This window comes from Canariomyces notabilis (genome assembly GCF_033297395.1).
Source record: "Canariomyces notabilis strain CBS 508.74 unplaced genomic scaffold N656scaffold_2, whole genome shotgun sequence".
In the NCBI taxonomy this organism is placed as follows: domain Eukaryota; kingdom Fungi; phylum Ascomycota; class Sordariomycetes; order Sordariales; family Chaetomiaceae; genus Canariomyces; species Canariomyces notabilis.
This window is the reverse complement of record NW_027041824.1, coordinates 1,631,134-1,652,771: the sequence shown is the minus strand read 5'-3', so window position 1 is coordinate 1,652,771 and position 21,638 is coordinate 1,631,134. Positions and strand designations below refer to the sequence as shown.

General features: G+C 54.8%; 9 protein-coding genes across 9 annotated transcripts; 5 read left to right on the top strand and 4 right to left on the bottom strand.

Moving 5' to 3' along the window:
• Positions 1–1,187: 1,187 nt before the first annotated feature.
• On the top strand, positions 1,188–2,284 carry N656DRAFT_794861 (uncharacterized protein; the record flags this gene model as incomplete). Its single annotated transcript, XM_064817344.1, has 2 exons — positions 1,188–1,217; positions 1,325–2,284. 2 exons carry the CDS (start codon positions 1,188–1,190, stop codon positions 2,282–2,284), a joined length of 990 nt encoding a protein of 329 aa, XP_064674135.1.
• A 2,333-nt stretch (positions 2,285–4,617) lies between these two features.
• N656DRAFT_774858 (uncharacterized protein) lies at positions 4,618–6,286 on the top strand. The gene is made up of 3 exons (XM_064814357.1): positions 4,618–4,827; positions 4,908–5,851; positions 5,911–6,286. Exons 1-3 carry the CDS (start codon positions 4,755–4,757, stop codon positions 6,226–6,228), a joined length of 1,335 nt encoding a protein of 444 aa, XP_064674134.1. The 5' UTR covers positions 4,618–4,754; the 3' UTR covers positions 6,229–6,286.
• A 47-nt stretch (positions 6,287–6,333) lies between these two features.
• N656DRAFT_774857 (DnaJ-domain-containing protein) lies at positions 6,334–7,656 on the bottom strand. The gene is made up of 3 exons (XM_064814356.1): positions 7,519–7,656; positions 7,402–7,462; positions 6,334–7,314 (listed from the first exon to the last, which is right to left on the bottom strand). The coding sequence occupies exons 1-3, from the start codon at positions 7,550–7,552 to the stop codon at positions 6,609–6,611; spliced, it is 801 nt and encodes a 266-aa protein (XP_064674133.1). The 5' UTR covers positions 7,553–7,656; the 3' UTR covers positions 6,334–6,608.
• A 1,476-nt stretch (positions 7,657–9,132) lies between these two features.
• N656DRAFT_700855 (uncharacterized protein) lies at positions 9,133–10,047 on the top strand (the record flags this gene model as incomplete). The annotated part of the gene is made up of 1 exon (XM_064810899.1): positions 9,133–10,047. The coding sequence occupies one exon, from the start codon at positions 9,133–9,135 to the stop codon at positions 10,045–10,047; it is 915 nt and encodes a 304-aa protein (XP_064674132.1).
• Positions 10,048–10,231: 184 nt separating this feature from the next.
• N656DRAFT_811472 (uncharacterized protein) lies at positions 10,232–13,210 on the bottom strand. Its single transcript, XM_064818373.1, has 2 exons — positions 12,594–13,210; positions 10,232–12,533 (listed from the first exon to the last, which is right to left on the bottom strand). The coding sequence occupies exons 1-2, from the start codon at positions 12,774–12,776 to the stop codon at positions 10,536–10,538; spliced, it is 2,181 nt and encodes a 726-aa protein (XP_064674131.1). The 5' UTR covers positions 12,777–13,210; the 3' UTR covers positions 10,232–10,535.
• Positions 13,211–13,528: 318 nt separating this feature from the next.
• Positions 13,529–14,873, top strand: N656DRAFT_774854 (N-terminal nucleophile aminohydrolase; the record flags this gene model as incomplete). The annotated part of the gene is made up of 3 exons (XM_064814355.1): positions 13,529–13,531; positions 13,626–13,850; positions 13,943–14,873. 3 exons carry the CDS (start codon positions 13,529–13,531, stop codon positions 14,606–14,608), a joined length of 894 nt encoding a protein of 297 aa, XP_064674130.1. The 3' UTR covers positions 14,609–14,873.
• On the bottom strand, positions 14,754–18,089 carry N656DRAFT_257640 (uncharacterized protein). Its single transcript, XM_064809025.1, has 3 exons — positions 17,657–18,089; positions 16,946–17,542; positions 14,754–16,892 (listed from the first exon to the last, which is right to left on the bottom strand). The coding sequence occupies exons 1-3, from the start codon at positions 17,994–17,996 to the stop codon at positions 14,899–14,901; spliced, it is 2,931 nt and encodes a 976-aa protein (XP_064674129.1). The 5' UTR covers positions 17,997–18,089; the 3' UTR covers positions 14,754–14,898.
• A 1,759-nt stretch (positions 18,090–19,848) lies between these two features.
• On the bottom strand, positions 19,849–20,965 carry N656DRAFT_257466 (uncharacterized protein). Its single transcript, XM_064809024.1, has 2 exons — positions 20,231–20,965; positions 19,849–20,178 (listed from the first exon to the last, which is right to left on the bottom strand). Exons 1-2 carry the CDS (start codon positions 20,629–20,631, stop codon positions 19,974–19,976), a joined length of 606 nt encoding a protein of 201 aa, XP_064674128.1. The 5' UTR covers positions 20,632–20,965; the 3' UTR covers positions 19,849–19,973.
• N656DRAFT_257398 (uncharacterized protein) lies at positions 20,535–21,407 on the top strand. Its single transcript, XM_064809022.1, has 2 exons — positions 20,535–21,332; positions 21,400–21,407. The coding sequence occupies exon 1, from the start codon at positions 20,672–20,674 to the stop codon at positions 21,155–21,157; it is 486 nt and encodes a 161-aa protein (XP_064674127.1). The 5' UTR covers positions 20,535–20,671; the 3' UTR covers positions 21,158–21,332; positions 21,400–21,407.
• The last annotated feature ends 231 nt before the right edge of the window (positions 21,408–21,638 follow it).

Below are 21,638 nucleotides of genomic sequence, written 5' to 3'. Positions count from 1 at the left end.
GCGGGGAGCCGCGGCAGCCAATCACTCAACTAACCAATCAGAATGGATCACTAGGGAAGGAGAGTGAGCCAACATAAGGATCACTGGGATCACGAAGTGAGCCAGGTGAGCCAACATAAGGATCACTGGGATCACGAAGTGAGCCAGGTGAGCCAGCACAAGGATCACTGGGATCACGAAGTGAGCCAGGTGAGCCAGCACAGAGATCACTGGAGCAAGGAGTGATCCTCAAAGACAATCATTAGTATATTAGATAGCTAGCTATTCCCTTGGAGGACCTGCCGGAGGTTCTCCAGTAAGCAATGCAAGCAGTTGTCTTTACTACTGTGTGAACACTTGCTTGTGCACTTGTTGTAGACCCTTTGGCTCTACCGAACCTCACCCCGTCTAAGTCAACCTTCAGTCTGAGGAGTCCCTTTCAGTGGTAGGGGACCGAGATTCGTCACACGTGGACGGCCTCCGGGATCCAAGAACAAGCGGAAGGCCGGTGAGGGATGGCGGAGAGGAAGAGGTTACGTTGTGTGGATATATACGTTGTGTGGATATGAGCGTTCTGTAGCGATTTGAGTGTATTCGAGCGATTTGAGCGCATTCCAGCGATTTGAGTGTATTCGAGCGAATTGAGCCATTTGAGCCACTCTTCGCGTTGAGCAGAAAGATGGGCGCGCACAAGTCAGAAAGGGGGGGAGGGGGTGCGGATGTACCAGCTAAAACCCTAACCCTCATGGGGGACTAGTGCACGAATAGAATAGTACTAGTGCACACGGAGTAATTCTCTAATTGGATTGAGTTGTCCCTTGCTACAGAGTACATACCTTCAAAAGAACAAGCGGAGATCGTCGCAAGTGAAACAGTCTTTTCGAAGCCCGTAAATTACAGTGCATGTGTGACATTGGTTTACACTGGAAATCCGGTGTTACTGTAGGTACTCCTTGCATGTGTCTTCCGCTAAAGTTAACGTTTTATCCACTGTCACAACTTCCCAAGTGGGCTAACGCTTGGTATCACCGGACAAGGCGGCCTTGCTAGGCTTTCACGTGCAGACGTGTATTTGGAACTGGAGCGAACCCCCAGACGCGTTCTCCTGTTCACATTTCTTTCCAGAGCACGAAGGAATTTCTCATACAGCATTCTTGTAAACTGAGGAAAACACCTGGAAAAGCCGGCACGAAGTTAAAATCCCCGAAATGAATCAACCCATCCCAGTTTACCTTCCTGTAAGTATCGCAGGCCGTTAACATTTGACACGCGTCCGCATTGGCCGAGGAGCGCCTTGGGTCGACATTCGGTATCCAGCTTCCAGATAACTGACGAGGAACTGCAGGAATCCGGGACCAGCTACCCTGCGCGCCCTCCCTTGGTCCCATTGCCTGGCGCGGTCAACACCCAGCTAAGCCAGACTCTCCCGAGCGGACCGGTCTTGTCGTCCGACAAACCAAGCAATAAACGCAAATCCACTGAAGACCATGCGCCCCAGGCCGAAGTCAATCTCGATGACATTAATGTCGATGGCATGGTGATGGATAACTGCGACCAGGTCAGGCGCAAGATCAACCGCCTCATTGACTCGGGTGCCATTACCAAGACAGCGTTTGCTCGCGAGATTGGCGTCAGTGCCAAATCGCTGAACGGCTTCCTGGGCGTCCATGGTCCAATGAACGGAGCCGCTTTTGCCGCGTACGACGCTGCCTGGGAGTATTTCAAGAAGCGCGAGATTGCCGGCATCAAGCTGCCAGTCAAGGCTCCAGCCAAGGTTCCAGCGGCCAAGAAGCAGAAGACGGCCACCGCCAGTGCCTCCCCCACTGCCTCCACCAGTGCCGCCGCAGGTACCGCGGCCAGTGCCGCCACCAGCGAGGGTCAGAGCACCGCAACAGCGAGAGCTGCCAGCAGCGGAGCCGTTCCTGATATCAGCGACATTGTCCTCCCGGGCGAGGAAAATGATGCAGTGCCCGTTTTTGACACATGCGACGAGATCCGAAGAAAGATCAATGCCCATCTCAAGAAGCCGGGCGTCACGCAGGCTCAGTTCTGCCGCGACGTTTATGCCCAGTTGAAGGGCCCGAGCCGCCCAGGAAAGCCCTTCCAGGGGGTGCAGCTAGCCAGGTTCCGCGGCATGAAGGGCCCCTTGTCGGGTGCAAAGTCATCCTTATACTACGGCGCCTACGTCTTCTTCGAGAAGGTGCGTATCAAGGAGGGCAAACCCAAGAGCAAGCACCGCCTGGACATGGAGAAGCAGTGGGATGCAGAGGGCATTGACAGGGAGCATGACCACCGTTCACTGTGAGTTGACGATTTTACCCCTCCCTTCTCTCAATATCTTCAGGCTTCACATTGATGATTCTTCCAGCTGCTTCTTCTGACCGCCCTCGTTATGCAGCATCACCTGCCACGTCAGCGAACGCCCGTCGATCGATCAGTACGGGAAGCTCCATATCGAACGAGTAGGTCGCTTTTAGCAAACCGACAACTTATTGTCGTAGGAAATTCTCTCTGCTTATCTTCCTCCGTTTAATTTTGTCCTTATTTCTCTCTTTGGGTTCTATGAAAAGGTTGAGTATCCCAAGGCTCAGGCTCTTCCGTGGCAATCTAGTAGTGGATTCTGGTACATGTATGTGAGGTTCGCTAAGGGCGTCGTGTTGTGTATCTCGATGGGCTTTAGGGGGTGGTCATCTGGTTTGATTTCTTATTGTCTAGTACTGGGACTCTGGTAGTGATTGGATCTTAGAATCTTGAGCAATCAACTCTCTTGATCTACGCACCATAGCCTCAGCTTCAAACAGCATCTTCCGGCAGACTTTCAATCAGCCGATCTAGCATACACTGATATGGAATGTGCGAATGCAATCAGCATCTACTAGCACCAGTCATAGTTTCGACCTCTCTACCGACTACCGAGTCTATCGCGCCTTCCTTCCCTCGCAGGTACTACTATCTGAGACAAGTTGCCACTACCTTACATTACCTTACCAATGTTGTTCAGAGCGCAGTGATCACAGCCGCCGTCTGTGGCTTCACCTAGACTGTAGGGCATACCAGACGTCCAGTAGACCGCAAGTGCCTTTGGGCAGACCTCCTGCATCGCAGTCAAGCCCATCATTTCGACGGGCCATCGGGTCCTACGTCACTACGTGGTACCGGGTACCCCAGAGGAGATACAAGTCTTACCTCCAGCGGTTCCATTAAGTTACTCTTCTCTCGCGACCTCGACGAGGACGCAAAGCTTGCAAAGAATTGCCGAGACGCCCGACGGCAAGCATGACGGAAACCTCAGCCGACACCGGCGTCGTGGACAGTCCTGACATGAATAAGTGGACCTGGTACGATGTCAAGAGTGCCGGTACCCGTCGAGAACCCAGAGTTGCTGACTATCTCTTCCTTTTGACAGGGGCGGATTCTTTGTTGGGTTGAATCGAGCGATCCTGGGCGACGAACCGGCATCGATCAAGGCATATCTTAAGCTTGCTGTCACGGTGCTCACGTTGGTCGACCTCTCCGCCAGGATATTCAGCTGGCCGCAGACCGCTGTCGCCCTCGCCCTGCACAAGTGGGTGCTGCAATGAGACAGTTTTATGAGCTGAACCGCCGGGCGTGACTGGTATGGGATTGACAGCGGAGGTTACATGGAACATCTGGGCCAGTTGGAATATTTCGCGTCTCCTATGGCGATTCTCCTTGTCATTCATCACACGGATGTTTCGTGTTGGATCAGGGAGAGGTGGAACATTCTCCAAGTTCCATTCCGCCATGTGGCTGAGAGCATAAAGGGCTTTGGGGAGACGCATTGATGCGACTCGCAGGAAGAACAACGTTTGCTAGATTACTAGTATACCCCCAGATACGGGCGTCCCAAGAAAAAGAGGTTCCAGGTTGATTACGTCCGAGCAGAAGCAGCTCGTACGCATTTCGACGAGGGAGATCGACAATACGCCGGCAGCCATAGGTCGGCCTCCTCGGATAGCAAAAAGACCTATTCTCTAAAGGCTCAGCCATAGAATTCCCTAATGAGTGACTTGTAGCTGAGAAGATGAGCGAGAAAACCCAAAAGATGAGGTGAGATTGCATTGTTCTATCCCATCCGTCTATCTCAGTCTTACCTCGATGTTGCTAATATCAGGCCAAGTCCACCGAATAGGTTTCTATGTCGGCCCATTCGCTTGATCTTTCACTTGGTGGATTGTCAGGAGGTAGCATACCCGTGGGCTCGACTCTCACGTCTTCAGGGGCCACTCTCAAGAGAAAGTGCCCCCTAAATGGAATGAAGGTTGGGCCCACGGGTATCTCAAAGACTCCAGATTGTCTATAGGATATGGAGCTGTCGCATTGCCTTGAGAACTTCGACTGGAAGGATTTCGGCACTGATACCTTATAAATGGGGGCAACACATTCAAAGTATTTGAGCGATGCAGTACGCTTACACTAGTACTGTACTTGGGAGAAAAGAGGCCGCGAAGTAAACAATAAATAGGAGGTGGTGAAGCCGTGTCAAAGTCCGGACTGCAGCACAAAAATAGAAATCGGAGCGAAGCAAATGGCCCCTGCGGTGTTGGAGACGGCACCAACGTTAGAGTGGCGCCCCAGGCAAGGGTCTGCATCCCTGCCGAGCCAAAAATGACAGGTGTTTCGGGCACTTACAAAACCGTCGCAGGCGCAAAACCTTTGGCATCTCTCCAACCCTTCGAGAACTGGACAGGTAGGAGCTGCAAACTCCGCCGGGCCAAAATCATCGTGATCTCTGCTCATACGATAATGCGACTATGAAAATCTCTACTATTTCTTTGGGCCTGTTGGCTCTCCTTGCATCAACCACATTTGCATGGACGAAGGAAGGCAAGTTTGGTCTCGTCGACAGCACCCCACCCCTTACTGTTGCTGTGTAAACATGTGCTGACCGTCCTACTTCTGAGCAGACCGCGAAATATTCCGCGTCCGTGACGAGCTGATTGCACACGAAGGGCCGGATGTCACGTTCTACGACTTCCTGGGTGTGAGCCGGTCGGCGAGTCACGAGGACATCAATAAAGCCTACAAGAAGAAAGCTCGGCAGCTTCACCCGGACAAGGTCAGGCAGCAGCTCACAGCCGAGCGCGTCAAGGCCCAGAAGGAGCAGGCCAAGAAAAAGAAGGGGAAGCCGGGAGTCCAAGTGACGAAGCCTCCCTCGGCCGCAGAGATCAAGGCCGCAGTCAAGCGCGCCGAGCAGCGCCAGACTCGCCTGTCTATTGTCGCCGACGTCCTCCGCGGACCGGCTCGCGACCGGTATGACTACTTCCTCGCCAACGGCTTCCCCACTTGGAAGGGCACCGAATACTACTACAGCCGCTACCGGCCGGGCCTGGGCACTGCCATGTTCGGCGTCTTCCTCTTCGCCGGCGGCGCTGCGCACTACCTTGCGCTCTACATGAGCTGGAAGCGGCAGCGTGAGTTTGTTGAGCGCTACATCAAGTTTGCCCGGCACGCTGCGTGGGGAGAGAACCTCGGCATCAACATTCCGGGCGTTGAGGAACAGCCGGCGGCTGCTGCTCCTGCTGCCGCCCCTCAGCAGGTGTATCAAGACGAAGAAGGGCGGGCTGTTCCGATGAACCGGAAAATGCGCAGAATGCAGGAGCGTGACGCCAAGAAGGATGCGGCCAAGGAGACGCGGGGTGGTGCGCGCGGGGCCCGTCGCGTGCCTCGCGCTTCTCCCTCCGCATCGGGAGCTGCGACGCCCCAGCCGCAGCCCCAAGGCAGCGGGCCAACGGGAGCAAAGAAGCGAGTCGTTGCCGAGAACGGCAAGGTCCTAGTCGTGGACTCCTTAGGCGATGTGTACCTCGAACAGGAGGACGAGGACGGTAACGTGGCCGAGTTTCTGCTTGATGTAAGTTGCCGACTTTGCGCTGGTTCATCCGAGATTCCCAACACTAACACCTTTTTCAGCCCAACGAGATTGCTCGCCCCAGCATCAAAGATACCGCCGTTGTCCGTCTTCCACTCTGGGTCTATCGGTTGACGATTGGGCGTCTCACCCCTAAGCGTGCTGAGGATGCGGCGGAGGGTGATGACCAAGAGGCAGAGGCCGAAGTTCTGGACGAAGACGATGCGGACTCAGAGCCCGGCAAGCTGACACCTAGCAGCTCCGCGGAGGATTTTGAGATTCTGGAGAAGTCAGTCGACGAGTTGGGGCAGGCTAAGGCCAGTGGAAACAGCCAGAAGCAGGGCGGCAAGGCTAGCAAGCGGAAGAACAAGAAGAGATGATACGGGTGTAGGAGCATCATCGGGAATGGGTAGGCATCATTTGGAATCTAGTGTGGGCGCGTAAGCCATTACGATAGAGTTCGAAAAGAAACAGCGATTAAAAGTCATTTGCAAGACGAATTTATCATTTATGAAGATATGTAACTATCTGTTTATCCCTTAAATAGACCGCCCTGGAGAAAAGACCGAAGAGTGCCTCCACAAACAGCAATGAGGATGTATATGCGCCCAGTATTCAATGACAGCATTGAATGCCGTCCTTGCAACAATTCCGAAACTCCATGTCCCGTTCGAACCCAATCAGCCATCCAACAGCCACCCTGAAACACCAAACCCATTACGTCCCAACAGCATGGCTCAACACCTTTGCCGCCAACTGGCTAAGCAACCTTGCGCGGTCGCCCTGCGGAAGTTCCTGTATGACCAGTCAACCTCTCACTCCCAACCACTCTGCCCCTCATATCTCCTCTAGAAATTCGCCCGCGACATGAAAAGCTCACCTGAAAGACCGCATACACGCTCTTCCCCCTCGCATCCCTGACCGCGCCAAGCCGGTTCCCTGCCACGGCGCCCGCAACGAGGCCGGGGACATTGGCGACAATGAACCCAAGCGCGCCGCCGCTCAGCCCGCCAAGGACACTCCAGAACTTGCTTGTCGGCCGCCCTGTGCCAGCAGGGTCCGCCATCCCTTCCTCACGGAGCATCTCCTCAAACACGTCGGCGAACTGCTCGTTCTCGGTCCGCTCCCGGTCCGCATCTTGATCGGCGCGCCCCTGGCCTTGGCCGGTAAAGAAATTCCATGCCCATGAAAACGCCGTCCCGGCGGGGCTCGGCCCTCCTGCACCTCCACCTGCGCCTGGCGGTGGTGGTGGGGGCACGCCGGTGTTCTCCTCGGCGAACGGGTCTGCTGTGGAAAAACCGCCCGGCTGGGGATAATAGAACTTGCGCTGCGCGTCGTAGTCCCGCCGCCGGGTGCTGTCCGACAGGGTGTAGTAGGCGTCGTTGACCAGTTGGAATTTGCGAGTTCGTTCGGCGCGCTGCGGGTGGTCGGCGGGGATGCGGTCCGGGTGGGTTTTCAGGGCCGCGCTTTGGGGAAGAAAGGTTAACGTTAGATTCCAATGACATGAACCAGGTGGGAGGATCAAGGTGGGTAGGTCGCGGGGTGATGCTCACCGTTTGTAGGCATCGCGAATTTGGCTCGTTGTTGCCGTTTCTGGGACCTCGAGGATCGCGTCTGGAATGCGAGTTAGGGGGGTTCTGTTTGCAAGGCTTCGTCGTATGGGGACTTGCAGTAATTGGGCGGACGGCCGGTTCTCGAAGCCATCGTGGCGTCTAAGTTGGCGGGGGTCTGGTGCTATCTGGGAGGGGACTGTTCGAACGATGACTGCAGTACAGAGACTGGAAGTTGTGTTCGGTGCTCAGGATTGATACCTTAGCAGTCGTTCGACGGGCTCGTATGTTTGAGTAGCGTGGTTGGGGGGAGTCAGTCACCCCAGACTCAGTCCGATTTCCTCGTCAGGCTGGCGACTGGAGGGAGCAGCCGACGTCATCTGTGGCGCTCGCATGTGCGCATGTGGCTGATTGCACCTGAGCCTGGGCCCACTGAATGCAAGCCCCTCCAAAGTGGGTCTCAGGGCCCAGGCTCCTCCCCTCGCTCCCCTCCAACTGATCGACAAAGATCTCCTCGAACCCGACCGATCGATTCCCTTTCCCTCGGGCCATGAATTATGCACTTGCCTTACCTCTTGTCTCATCGTTCGCTGTCTGGCTCAACTTTCCGAGAGAAAATTCACCGGTAGCTATGTGTCTATTTGTTGATGTCAATTCTTCCATACCTGAACAGCTGATTGCAAGAGATTCCTCCCATCCATTCATGCCTACCCCCGTGTCACCGCTTCATTGGGCAGGGTGACTCAAATCGCAGCCGCTTGGGCCCGTTTCAGGTCGCCTGCTCTGCAACGCATGACTGCTCTAGGGAAAAGCGACATGTGTGACTGCCCAACTGTCACACCTTGTCGAGGCCAGAGATAAAGCGAAATCGGGAAGACAGTGGGATACCCATGCCGCTAATGGAGCCTAACGCCTGTCCGGCCGGGCCTGTGTGTGCTGGTCGTCGGCGTCAACCATCAGCCATTTCCCTCTCTCTGCTGTCATTGATCCGTTCCTGGTCCCTGCCAGGTTGCCATTTACCTTAGCTCCTCCTTGTTGCAGCTGCCACCTCTTGCTCAACAAAAATTTAGACTGGGCCAATCCTGCCTGCCCCTCTTCATTTCTCTGCATCAGACCTCACACGTACATATTGTGTTCCTGTGTCCTCCAGATCTCGCAGAGCTTCTTCGCTTTTGAGATCACTTCGCGACGGAATTTGAGCCATTGTTGCCTGTTCCTTTGAGGAAGACCCGAACCGTCGGCTTCCTGTCCGCTTCCATTTGCGTCCCTTTATCTCGCATCTTGGAGAGCTTAATTTGGACTACCTCACTACCCCGCCATTGTTCGCCCCGCGGCACTGCTCGCTCACGACGTCAAGACCATTCTGAGAGCCGAGCGATTTCTTCCTTCACACGTGGCTCTTGCGCTGTCCTCTTTGTGCCGGCTCTCGTTCAGCAAAGTGACGTCCTCTCCAGTACATAGCATAGTCAATATATAACGAGTTGCTTACTGCCGCTGCGCACTCGAGACCACAACCTCTCCATTTACCTCTTGGTATTTGGTGTTTCGCTGACCTTTACCATCTGATTTCCTGTGTACCGGCAAAGAACGGAACACATAGAGCACAGTAGCTTGACGCTGTCCAGGAAATACTATCGAGGTACCATGCCCCGGGTTATGCCCATCCTGCCAGCTTGGTGCGATTATTGGGAACTCGGGTGGCTAACACGTCATTTACAGCTCGGCATCTGCACCATGGCTGCCGTGTATGCAAACATACTGCCCCAGGAGGAACTGGCGGCCCTGTTCTCCCGGAATCTCTCTCTACATCCCGTGGCCCAGCCAGCAACAGAACCTGTACTAGCTCCTGCACCCATACCCGCCCAAGCCCCGCAAGAAGAGCGCAAGATTGTCTATATTTCGCAGCATTACACCCACTCTGCCCACGTAGCACGGCAGGAACCCCAAACACAGCGACCTGCCTCGGAGCCTCCCCAAAACGAGCATGCCACAGTTGAGAGAGCGCTCAGGGAACGTGGTGTGGACCCTTCTAGCTTGTCATCAGCACAACTGGAGCTCTTCAAGAGGGTTGATACACCGGAAAAGCTAAAGCTCATCGAACTGTGGCGCATTTGCCCGCCGACAAACTCCAGTGACAACCCCACCCTGGCATGGAGCATGACAACCGTCGACCAGGAGGAGGCCCTGGCCAAGATGCGCTACGAGCGACTGCAGCAACAGCAACAACAACAAGAGGACGCGCGGTCAGCCGGAGAGGATACAGTCATGTCCCTGGACGGCACACCTTTGACCCCGATCCAAGCAGGCGACGGCCGGTGGGACATGGCGGCCATGGCGATGCACTACATGGAGCCGTACATGGCATCGGGTTACGAAGAACTGGCTCGTCGTGAGTATGAAGAGTCCGCTCGAAGGGCATATGCTGAGGCCGTTTCGGCGACTCTCGCGTCAAAGGAGGAGACGGCTACATTCAGTCCGTTCGCAACGAGCAACACCACTGCCGCCGGGGCTGGTGGCACGACTTTTAACCCAGCACATGCGGACCCGGTGTACCGCATCACGAATTCCGGTACTGCGGATAACTGGGGAAGAGAGGCGGCCATGGCAGATCAGTATGGAAGGATCATGGCGATGAGTGGAGGATGGTGAGATGGCTGAGCTGTTTCTGATACATGTTGGCCGAGAATACGGAAGACGGGTGGCATGTTTATCCTCTGATTAGTCGACCAAGTTGTTTAGAGCACGTATATGAGGAGCTCTAACTCTGGAGGTATGTACATACACAACGCGTCATAGGCGGTCACCTACATCACCTATGTTGTTCGTGTCCCTTCGGGTGACGGCATAGATAGCGCCTACCTTGAAGTACAGGACACAGTTGGAAGGTTAGAATCGATTTACCTACCGTTTCCTGTTGTCTGTGACTTTTGCCGAGTGGAAAGGGATCACAGGTTTGAAATCAGGGTCACCCGTCTATTCATGTCACCCAGATTCTGGGAAGTCATTGACTAATGCTAAAAGCTACGCTGAAGACTCATGTAACTCAGCGCATACCAACCCTATATCATCCTCTCAGTCAAACCTCTCGTTTTCTCCAGCACCCAACAACCCTGCGTCCCGAGCAGCTGTCCCTAGGCTCAGTGTCCGTCCAAGGACTCTTGATCTTCTTCCACCCTAGCTTTCCGCTGGCTACCCTCCGCTCTGGGTTTATCAGCCAAAGGCTCCAGGCAGCTGGCAATGAGCTCTGCCTCTCTAGCACTCTTCGCAGCACTCCTCTCCCGTTCTCCACCAATCGGTCTCGGTCCAGGCTGCTGCAGCAGGCCAGACCCTCCAGCACGGCCAATATCAACCCAGTCATCCTCCTTCCCGCTCGTGACACTGCCTGGCATGCCCGGGGCAGCGTCCCTCCGGCCCACAGCTACAACCTCGGCACGACCTTGACGGGCAGCAGCATCGCTCTCTGTTCCTCCACCTTCCAGGCTCGGGCCCAGCCCTGCATAGTATCCCCCGACAGGTCTTGGTCTCCCAGACCCCACGGGCCCGAGTCTGAGTCCATTCCCCTCAACCCGGGGGGCATCGTCATAACCACTACCACTCACCCTGCTACCGCGAATACCATCAACCCAGCTGCCCGCAAATTTTTGCCAGCTACGCATCCTGTGGTTAGGCACTGGTACCGGGGCAGTCAAGCCGGCCCATGGCTGTGACGGTTGCGGTTGCGGTTCTGGTTGTGATTGAACCGGAGCAGCCTCCTCCAGTCGCCGCAGTCGGTCGAGCATTGCCTGGTTATAGGGATGGGAAGCCGCTTGTTTTTGGTCTTGGTCCTGAGCGTCCAGATTGTCGTCGTCGTCGCCGCCGGTCACGGTGGACGTGCTGGCCCGGGTGTGGTGATCCTGTTCCGGCGTGTTGCTTGGGACAGGGACAGGGATGGGTTCAGGGCTGGGGTTGAGAGGTCCGCCAAGAAGGGACGATAAAACCTGCGGATCGGTACGGTTGATGTATGCTTCGAGATCGGGACGGGTCCAGGGCTTGAATGGCTTTTTGCGGAGAGGGTACGATGGAACAGCCGGTGGTTGACTTTGCGGGTCCGTACGGTTCATGTGTGCTTCGAAATCGGCATCTGTCCAGTTCGTGAATGGCCGGTATAGCCACTCGGAATGGTCTGCATGCCCCGCGGGTGTGCAGTGACGGTGGCGGGTGGCGTGAGGGTTCCCTGTGATGCTGGAGCTGGTACCAGGGAGTCCAGGTCCGGGTCTGGGGCTTGGGCCGGGACGTTCACGGAGGAGGGATGAGGGGGCCAGCGGGGTCTGCGGCTGGGTATGGTTGTGGTTATGGTTTGCTTCTGGGTTAGCACGGGGGCCATCCTTGAGTGGCCGGATTAGCCTCTGTACATCCTCATCAAGATGCGAGGGTCTGCTATGATATGGTGGCGGCGGCACCATGGGGCTGGGAAGCCGGAAGGGGTGCGGCGAAACGGATCGCAGTCGGCCAGGTAACGGCCATCTCGGCATGGGCTGCGGTGAGGAGGCGCGTTTGGACGTCCCGGCGTGCGCATCGGCACAGGGAGAGCCGCAAGATGTGGGCCAGTCATCGTACGAGTCTGAGTCGGTGGAAAGGTCGAGGCTGCGGTTGCGGAGGAAAGGAGTCGCTGGTGGTGCGTGCCGTGCCCGCGACTGGCCGATGATCCCGGCCGTTTCTGGGTGCGGCCGCTGCGGGAATGTGGATGGCTGGATGGGAGGGCGGTGCCGGACCGGCGGAGGCGTCAAAGGGACCCTCACTCGGCTACGCCAGGTGAAATGCGCTGGAGTTACATGTAGAGGGCGTGACGCGGGAGGTGATACGAACTTGGAGACAGGGCTGATAGGTCTATGGGCGAGTTGTTCGTGACGTTCAGGGAACCAGGCCGCTCTTGGTGATGTCGTGTTGCTAGAAAGGGTCTGGGATGACGGCTGGGGACTGGTCTCTCTGTCGCCAAGATGTAAAGATAGGTTTACGATGTGGCAGTTGTTGAAAGTTGGGGCAGGTCCGGGAAAAGAGTTGACAATGTCCTCGGGATGAGGCGGGTTCAAGCTTTGAGGAGCCTCTCCTGGCTGGCCACCTAGGTGATTGGGAACCGGGGGAGCTCTCTCCATGTTCTAGAGAGACCAGGTCAGTGAGGATTGCGGTGGGTTCAACTACACCATCCTAGTACTAACTGACAAGCTATAGAGGTTGCGGTTGCTGTCGACGACACGTCTGGATACGGAGCAGAAAACAGAAAAACTGAAGAACGACTGCTGTAGAGCCGGAGTACTACTGGGAAGGTCGGGCTCTGAAAGCAGGGAGTATATATGTTTCGCGAAGGTAGAGAGTTGATGCTGAATTCTTACTAGACACATGCAGTAGGGAGGTCCGGGGAGTTCTTATAGATGACCCCAGGGGCGACCCGATGCAAACACATCATCGAGTTGCCCGGTGAGCCTCGCTGCTGGGGTAGCCTAAGAAAGGACAGAACATGGCAGCTGAGCAAGGTTCATGACCGATATAGGTTTCACCCGTGGCATGATGGTGACGCATTGTATTGTCCTGGGTTGAGGAATAACTTCATCCTGAAGTTCGTTTGCTTGCCTTTCGAAACCAGCGTTTGATACTCGTCCTGTTTTGCTGCATCATGCCCGCTTATCGACATGCTCCAAGACCTTGGCTGAGAGAAAGGTACCTATAATACAATGCTAGGTGTGCGATGCCACAACTTAGTCGTCATAGAACATGGCAGCTGAGAACCCAATGCTCGTTCAGGACAAAAGCATGTAAACTGCAAACGACAAAAGGGGTTCAGGGGGTGCTTACTCGTACTCTTGATCTTATCAGCTTATCTTATCGCAGTCTGTGGCGCAGCCCAAGCTGAGAGTTAGGCTGAGCACAAGCCACAGTTCCAGCCTCAAGCCACTTGCCGGGGAAGCAACGCGCATCTCCAGGCTGCCTGATGGGGAGCTCAGCAAGCAGCAGCTCCCAGAAATCAAACCAGGAAACCTCGACTACCTCCGCCGCCTCAGACCACTCGCCCCGCAAACACAGCGTCGCTTCTTTCTACATCTCAGATATCGATCACGTTGTCGCATAGACCAAACCAGTCAGATCTGCAGCCACAATGGTATGTTTTCGCACCAGCCCCCCATCTTAACTTCACCCAACAGCTCCAAAGAAAGATCCAAGCTTACACCACCCCGTTGCCTTGATTTCCACAGACGTCGATAGGCACAGGCTACGACCTCGCCAACTCCATTTTCTCTCCCGATGGCCGCAACTTCCAAGTCGAGTACGCCGTGAAGGCGGTCGAGAACGGCGGGACCGCCATCGGCATCCGGTGCAAGGACGGCGTGGTGCTCGCCGTCGAAAAGATCATCACATCCAAGCTCCTCAAACCCGGCGCCAACAAGCGCATCGCGACCGTGGACAGGCATCTGGGCGTCGTAAGTCAACTCCGGGCAACCCCCTCTCCCCGCTCCATGTGTCCAACCAGCTTAACTAACCCCCCGGCGCTTGCGCCTCTTAACAACAACAGGCATACTCCGGCATGGTCCCCGACGGGCGCCACTTCGTCGACCGGGCGCGCGACGAGGCCCGCGCATGGCGCGACACGTTCAAAACGCCCATCTCCACTGCCGACCTGGCGAGCCGGATGGGCGGGTACATGCAGGCGTACACTCTATACCAGTCCGTTCGGCCCTTCGGCATCACAGCCATTGTCGGCGGCTTCGACAGCCGGGAGGAGGCCCCCGTGGACGGCGAGGTGGGCAGTGGCCCCTCATGCGGCGCCGGCGGGAAAGTGTCGTCCAAGACGCACGGCGGGCCCTTTCTCTACATGATCGAGCCCTCGGGACTTTACTGGGGATACTACGGCGCGGCGACGGGCAAGGGCCGGCAGGCGGCCAAGGCTGAGCTTGAAAAGCTTGATTTGTCCGGTGCGGAAGGTGGGATTACGCTTGAGCAGGCTGTTAAGGAGGCTGCTCGTATTATTTACGTGGCCCATGATGATAGTAAGGATAAGGAGTTTGAGCTTGAGATGACGTGGATTAGCGGCGCCGACGGCCCGACTAAGGGCTTGCACCAGGAGGTACCCAAGGCGCTGCGCGAGGAGGCGGAGCGGTTGGCTAAGAAGGCGCTGGAGAGTGATGATGAGGATGAAGGGACTGAGGAAAAGAAGGGGGAAGAGAAGATGGAGGAGTGAAAGGTGGGCATAAGGGGGATTTATGATAATATGGCGTTATTCGGGCGAGATGGCGCCTGATATACACTTGTACCAAAAGGCAGGAGGGTGAGGTGGGCTTTGCTGGTGGGAAGATAGAGATTAATTTCCATCTAGCACTGGACGTCATTCACGGCTGTGTCGCGATTGCGGCTAGGGAAATGTATCAATCCTCCGCCCAGCTTGAAGCAGTCATTCACACAAATATGCAAGTTGAAATACTCCAATTTCACTCAGGATATTATGAGGAAGCCCTGCATGCGCTGATGCATTTACTTAGTCTCCTGCGTCGTCGCCGCAGTGCTGGCGTGGCTCTGGCACCAGTTCAGCCAATCCGAGAAGAAGGCCGGCTGAATCTTGACCTCGCCCTGGAACCATTTCAGTTGTGTGCTCGCGTACATCTGAAAGACTTGTGCCCTTCTCTCCTTTTCGCTGCACAAGACGGACGCCACAGCCAAGCTGGCTGCCGAGACGGCCTTGGCGAAGGCGTGTGATGGATCCTTGGACGCCTCGCCGTGGAGTTCCTCGAGCAGATTCAACAGCGCTTCAAAATCCAGTCTGTCCGTCATCTCGGCGTGGCTGCCCCGCGCCTTTCGGAGACCCCTGGACAAGTTTTGGATCGTCTCGCATGCCTTGTTCGCTAGCGCCTTGGTCGTTGTGCTGCGCACGAGGTGGAGTAGTGGCATCAAGATGTCAAACGCAAGCCTGTTGCCCGTCGTGGCCTCCTTCTTGACAAAGATGGCCAAAAGATCAAGAACACGGTGCTTAAAGTTGATGACCGTGTCCTTGGCGTCCTTCTTTTCCTTCTTCTTGCTGGTCGTCTTGGCGCGCTGCCTAAATATCTCAGCGAGCTTTTCGTCTACCGCCATCATCTCCGAGTCGGTCATGTCCGACTCTTCACCAGATTCGGCTTCAGCGTCCTTGTCCAGGCGGTGGCTCCCGAGGACTTCAGCGAGGGCGTTATCCAAAGTGTCAAGAGCTTCCTGATCATTGTCTTGGCCATCTTCAGCTTTTTCCTCTTGTTCCCCATCATCGGAATCGCTCTCGTTGTCATTCGCGTCTTCAGATCCCGCATCTTCGAGATCCACAATCTCAACATCAGAATCGAGTTCCTCTCCGTCGCTTCCACTGCCATCAGCGGCTTCGGCATTCACCATGTCTTCATCTTCAGTGCTGAACAGGGCCTGTTGTCCCTTCGCGCTCTCTTCGGCAACCAAGGGATCCGTCAGGAGCTTGAGTGCTTCGGCCGACATGAACCCAGTAAAGGCTTCAAACACTTGCAGAGAGACCTGCCGCATGAGCGCCGACGGTCGAGCAACCATGGCGAGCAGGATTTCGACCAGATACTCGGAGATTCCTTCGTCAGACCCGTGACCATAGCGTTCGAGCTTGTGATAGCACTCTTCAAGCTCCTCAAAGAGGTCTACCACGTCGGGATCCTGGTTGTAGAACTGCAGTACACCCACGGCATGCAGCAAAGCCAACGCTTGTCGAGGCGTCCGGGTCGAATCTGTCTCCCTTGCAGGGTCGAGAAGGTCTTTTAACCGTTGGAACGCGCCGGGAAGAACAGAGCTCGCAACCTCATCGTTCGGATCCACATCGACTTCAATGGACAAGATAGCGTCACATAAGTGCCCAAAATCCTCTGGCTTCCGTACGAGTTTGGCAAAGGCTGAGCTGGCTCTCGTCCGAAGTGACTCTCTCATCTCCATCGGCACCGATTTATTCGCATAAGCAAGTTCGGTTAGCGCCTGGATCGCCAAGCTGGAAACGGACTTGCTGGAAGTGTTGGCGTCGGCGGACTCAGAAGGTACGCTGGCCAACCTAACCAGATAGTTACCGAGCGCCTGGTAGTACTTGGTCTCGTCAAGACCACTCTTGGCAGGATTTTTGAGCTGCAATATCTTAAGCACGGGCTTGATGGTGGCGGGCGTTGTGTTGTGGAGAATCTTGTCTACCGTCTTGGTGTTTGTTCGCTGGTCAAAGTTGTACGCCCCTTGTTTGCCGAGAAGCTCGCGCAGAATGGTAGGCAGGAGTGATGGCGTTTTCTCAATGGCAACTTCGATGGCCTTGAGCGCCTTGATAGCTGCACGATGAAGATATCGGTCTTCCTTGGCAGCTTGGTTCATGAGACAGACCATGAGGTTCTTGCTAAAGAGCGCTTCCACTATGAAGGAGCACTCAGCGGCGGCTTCGAGCATCTTCTGAAATATCATGAAGCCTGAGAACTTCTGACTATCAGAGGCGTTCTTTGAGAAGAAGCTTTCTAAGCACTTGTCAGCGTATTGGGTCTAGATGGGGGCAGGGTAAGCAACCAACCGTCAACAACGCGAATCCAAAACTGTTTGAATTGCTCTGCAGTCTCGCCCTCGGGTTGTCCGCCATGCTTGATAAAGTGAGCGAGGATTAAGTCCCAGACAAAGTGGAGCTGCGCCGTCCAATTGCCCTGCTTAGGCTTCTTGCTGTTCTCCTCATTCGGTGTTTCCCTGCCACTGTCCTTCAGAGCGGCTGGGAGAGCGGCAAGAGAGGTAGCAGCCAACGGGTCTCGCCACGATTGTGCTGGAGTCTTCATATCGGGAAACCGATCCAGGGCCGCGATCCAGATGCCAACGCCTTCAGGTGTCTTGGCAAACCCTTCATCTGCCAGCTTCTGCAGAGTGCTCTCGGCCAGCTTCTTCTTCGTCTGCGAGATGGCCTGTACGATAACGTAGCCACACTGTGACTTTAGCCAGGACTTCTTCGCTGACAGCTTCAGAAGGAGCTCTAGAACCGAATGCCATCTCGTCTTGTCGGTAACGAGAATGCCGGCGCGTACAAAACACTCGATGCCAAATAATTGACCAAAGTAGTGATCTCGTTCCTCCTGGCCCGGCACGTTTCCACCAGCTTGCGTCTTCTCGACCAAGATACTAAGGACTTTCTCGAAGGTCAGGCCGGTGTACTTGGAGCTTGCCAAATCCTTCTCGCCAAACAGTTGGCCCAAGATCTCGGTTAAGACAAGACTAAACCCGAGTCTGGAGGCGTTCCTACCACTTGCGAGACCGCGGAACAGGCGCTTTTCGAGATGTCGCAAGAGCACGGGCTCGGGAACGCCCTCTTGGCCCAGGAGACTGGATACAATGGCGTCGGCGGCCTCTATGCGTTCGCTAACATCTTCGCTCCCCAGCATGTTGTAGAGCATGAGCTCTCTCTTGCGCTCCTCAACGGAGGGCTGTTCAGTGAACAGGGACTTGTCGAGCCCTTTCGTCGATTTTGATGCTTTGGATTTGGCCGAGCCATTGTGTGCCGGGGGTTCCTTCTTTGGCCGTTTCTGGTCAGGTTGGTTGTCGTTGACAGCGTCCTTGGCTACGCGCTTCCTCTTGCTACCCATGGTTTGGCGAAATACTGTCTTGAGTATTAGTAGAACCAAATGCGATGAAGCAGTTCAGGGTTCAAAGAACAACTTTTTAGTGGAGACTTTGATTGTTCTGGAGCATCCGATAATGTTAAGCTTATCGATAAATGACGTTAACTTAACAAGTACTAAGCCGGCTACAAGGATAAGCATTACCACCGATATGCCCAACACCAGCATACTGTAGGAACCGACCCTCGCTTTCTGCATCAAAGCTTCCATCATCGCACACTAGCGAACTTTGGTGAAATCAGATTCTCTCTGGTTATGGCGTGCCGCAACAACATCAGTCGCCTCAAACTGGTCGACACTTTAGCTCTGACGGAACGTTCGAACAGCTACTCCGTACGTACGTGCCTGGCATAAATATCCTGGAGGTGTGTCACACTTAATATTTGATCTGGCCATAGTTAAGTGGCATGGAGGGTATTGCGCCTTGGAAGGAGTCGATAAATTTTGACACTCCCCAAATTCATCTATTGAATGGACCAGCATCATACCTACTGCTGCTCTGGTTCTAGGGGAGCTACATCGCATCCATCTTGCTCACCGGGAGCCCAGTGAGCATGTTCTTCAAGTGGACACCTGCTCCTGTACTGTACCGAGTGTACTTGTACAGGACCTTACAATTTCGTGCCCAACCACTGTAAAAATTTCTCTCTGGTGAACGCTTGAACTGACTATCGTGTCCTGTATTCCCGTAGTGTAGTGGAGAAACGAGAGAACCAGATGTCTCGTGTCCCTCCCCTGAGTCTCGGTTTTCGTCTGGTGGTTTGGATCAGCCTAGACGATTGCTCTTTTCCCTCTGGCACTTCGGGCACACTCAGATATCAAGTGGGATATCGAAAGACATTGACCTCAGCCACTGTGAGGCTACAGATAGTTTACAGAGTCTTGTTCACTTCTGGACTTCATGTTTCCGCACTCACTATCTATCAGGTAGGTATCAAACGCAATATCTACCGTATGTAGGGCACTACCTTGTGCAGATGAGGTACTTCAACGCCTTCATCTCTCGGTAAGGTACCGAGACCCCCGAAAGCCCGGAGGCGCTGGATACAAGTGTGGATCTAAGGGTCCTTAGTAAGGGTCCATACCCCTACCAAAGCTGCAGTAGCAGTGAAAGGTAGACTGCACCTAGCGCGGCTGTATAAGTACTAGGCTGTGGGACATGTCGAGCTGAAGGGACTTGCAGTGGAGTCTAGACAACCTGAGGTCGCCGAAGTCCTTCTGTTTCCTATCTGGGATGCTGGAACAGTGTCAAGGTGAAGTTATCACCGGGCGAGCTGGCTATGCAGTGTTGGTGCCGCACGACTCGATGCCCTTACTTCTCATTTGACGAGGCACCTAGAAGTTGAAACAGATGAATGAATCTGGTGCTGATAGTCACTGATAAAATTTGGTGGATTAAGCCTGAGTACCGAGATCGGTATGGATCATGATTGAGCTAGCTATGGTAAGGTGCTCATTCTGCCATCATTCTTTCCCTCACGTTCTAACGGACTTGTAAGTCAGCTCAAGCTTCGTAAGATTAGAACGAAGAATGAAGTGCAGGCACTCAGACTCGTACACAGCACACTTTAGTTTTGGCCGTCGTGCGAACCGACAGACGAGCTATTTGCTTGGAGAATCTTGGGACTGGGCAGACATCGCCTTATGAAGATAGCCCAATGGAGGTAGGTGCTGGTGTCCCTTATGTCTGAAGACTGAGATTGTTCGTGACTCGGGAGTCCAGAAACGGCATCCCTGAGGCTTTGATCAGGTGATAGCGCGTCCTCCCTGTGTGTGTCGCTTCGCTACCCCGCGGCACAGGAGGCGTGGGATTCGCTGGCATGTTTATTCAGGAGCGCAAACACGGCTGAGCCGCGTCCTTTGTTTACTTACCCCGCAACCTCGGGTTGCATCGAGAGAGGATGTGCAGGTTGTTTCTAGTGTAGCTGAACATGCAGCATCTCAAACGAACCCACAGACGTGTTTCCATGGAGCAGGCCGGCTCAAGTTGCGGAGAATGCGGGATCCGAGTCCAAAAGTGCAGTACGTGTACTGGTACACGTGGAGTCTCTTGTGCGGCGTGGCTGATGTGAGCTGGATTGTAACCCAGGACGGCGTCAAACTCGGTGCCTGGCAACCCAACTCGGCTGCATTGGCGCTTCTGGACCTGCGCCAAAAGGTCAATTGTGCGCCGTCATTGGATGGAGATCCGACCTGACCGAAACTCTTTCTTGGTCATGCAGGTCATTGAGCTTGCTTGGTGGTCAAGACAATGATGAGAAGTATGTAAACAAACATGGCCATTCACGACTGTCAGAGGCATTTCGCGATAGTGGAAGTCGTCAATCGCGTCTTCTGACTTCTCCGCTGTTTGCTTTTCCTTGATCACCAGTTTGATCTGGATCCCGATGTCGCAATCGACGAGGTCCAAAGCCAAAGGGCGAATCAGGTAGCCAGGGGTGACGAGCGGCCCAGACGCTATCGGCCGATCTTGTTCAGCCTTGGAAAAACGCCGACGCGAGCAAGGGCACCCACCCAGCCCTGCCAGGAGGGATGACGTCTTTCCGGATCGGGACATGAAGAGAGCTGACATGACAGCTGAAGATCCATCAGAGGTCATATCTCGGTATTGGAGGCTCTGTTAGGTTTCGCAGACCCTGATGACCGTTCTGTGTGATGGCAATATCGTTGGGGCCAAAAACTTCTGGTACGCTGGCGCTTTTGTATCCAGGCTGGCAGGATATACAGTGCATGTTATAGCACAGAGCGTGGAAATTCTCCGATGTTTGCATCCTCATGACCGGGGCTGCATTCCTTGCCGTTTTCTAAGCCAAAGAATAGCAACGCTGATCAGTCCCCGTTTCTCCCCTTTTGCGCAGGACGAAACCCGAAGGTCGCGGCTGGAGAAAGAAAACCATCGAGCTCCCGCGAGAATCCTCAGCTCGGAGACGGACAAGGCCCCCTGGTCAAACCGTTGCCCAGGACATGAGCTCCAGTTGTTCTCTGACGCAATGCCCCCCCAAAATCTTGGACGACCTTTTCGAGACGATCGTATCGAGGCTCTTTTGCGTCATAACTGTCAGGAAGTTGTAGTGTATAAAACCCTTTGTCGCGATGCCGCCGTTGAGTCCAGGTCACCCTGGTGACTGTAGGGAGGAAGAGGTTGAAGGTCCCTTCAACCAACTCACCAGGGGTGAGCTCCTGAGCATGCATTCTGCCGCAGTTGATTAGCCATCCTTGCGAGTGTCTGTGCATCATCATGCTCGACAGAACGACGGGAGCAGCGCTTCACTGGCAAGCTTCTGAGAGTTGGAAGCTCGAGTAAGTAGCCTCCGTAGCCTAATATGACCTTTGCAATGTGTGTGTGACCAACATGCAGGCCATTCAGCGTTTAACGCAAACTTCGGGATTGATCTTACTGCGAGGCCATTGCTGTCCTCTCCTCAATGGCCGCTTGCAGCGTCACGTAAAATCGCTTGCAGTTGGCTGCCTGCACAACGTTGCAGCAGCCAGGGGAGCAAGCGCGCTAAAATCACAGCGCTTCGTCCCCCGAGGTTCTTCTGTGTTCCGGCCCAGCAATGCAGTGGAGGCCATTCCCGTCCTTGGGAGCTCATTCGCTCAACCGTC

Excerpts from the sequence above, each read along its gene's own strand:
- N656DRAFT_774858 (XM_064814357.1), top strand. The coding sequence starts at position 4,755 with ATGAAAATCTCTACTATTTCTTTGGGCCTGTTGGCTCTCCTTGCATCA. Across the intron at positions 4,828-4,907 it reads ATTTGCATGGACGAAGGAAG|ACCGCGAAATATTCCGCGTC; the intron begins GCAAGTTTGGTC and ends ACTTCTGAGCAG. Across the intron at positions 5,852-5,910 it reads TGGCCGAGTTTCTGCTTGAT|CCCAACGAGATTGCTCGCCC; the intron begins GTAAGTTGCCGA and ends CACCTTTTTCAG.
- N656DRAFT_774857 (XM_064814356.1), bottom strand. The coding sequence starts at position 7,552 with ATGGCTTCGAGAACCGGCCGTCCGCCCAATTACT. Across the intron at positions 7,463-7,518 it reads CGGCCGTCCGCCCAATTACT|ACGCGATCCTCGAGGTCCCA; the intron begins GCAAGTCCCCAT and ends CTCGCATTCCAG. Across the intron at positions 7,315-7,401 it reads ATTCGCGATGCCTACAAACG|CGCGGCCCTGAAAACCCACC; the intron begins GTGAGCATCACC and ends TCTTCCCCAAAG.
- N656DRAFT_811472 (XM_064818373.1), bottom strand. The coding sequence starts at position 12,776 with ATGTGTCTAGTAAGAATTCAGCATCAACTCTCTACCTTCGCGAAACAT. Across the intron at positions 12,534-12,593 it reads GCAACCTCTATAGCTTGTCA|AACATGGAGAGAGCTCCCCC; the intron begins GTTAGTACTAGG and ends TGGTCTCTCTAG.
- N656DRAFT_257640 (XM_064809025.1), bottom strand. The coding sequence starts at position 17,996 with ATGGGTAGCAAGAGGAAGCGCGTAGCCAAGGACGCTGTCAACGACAAC. Across the intron at positions 17,543-17,656 it reads GTTCCGCGGTCTCGCAAGTG|TCCTTAGTATCTTGGTCGAG; the intron begins GTAGGAACGCCT and ends CCTTCGAGAAAG. Across the intron at positions 16,893-16,945 it reads TTGGATTCGCGTTGTTGACG|AAAGCTTCTTCTCAAAGAAC; the intron begins GTTGGTTGCTTA and ends ACAAGTGCTTAG.
- N656DRAFT_257466 (XM_064809024.1), bottom strand. The coding sequence starts at position 20,631 with ATGACCTCTGATGGATCTTCAGCTGTCATGTCAGCTCTCTTCATGTCC. Across the intron at positions 20,179-20,230 it reads ATGACCAAGAAAGAGTTTCG|GTCCAGAAGCGCCAATGCAG; the intron begins GTCAGGTCGGAT and ends CTTTTGGCGCAG.
- N656DRAFT_257398 (XM_064809022.1), top strand. The coding sequence starts at position 20,672 with ATGACCGTTCTGTGTGATGGCAATATCGTTGGGGCCAAAAACTTCTGG.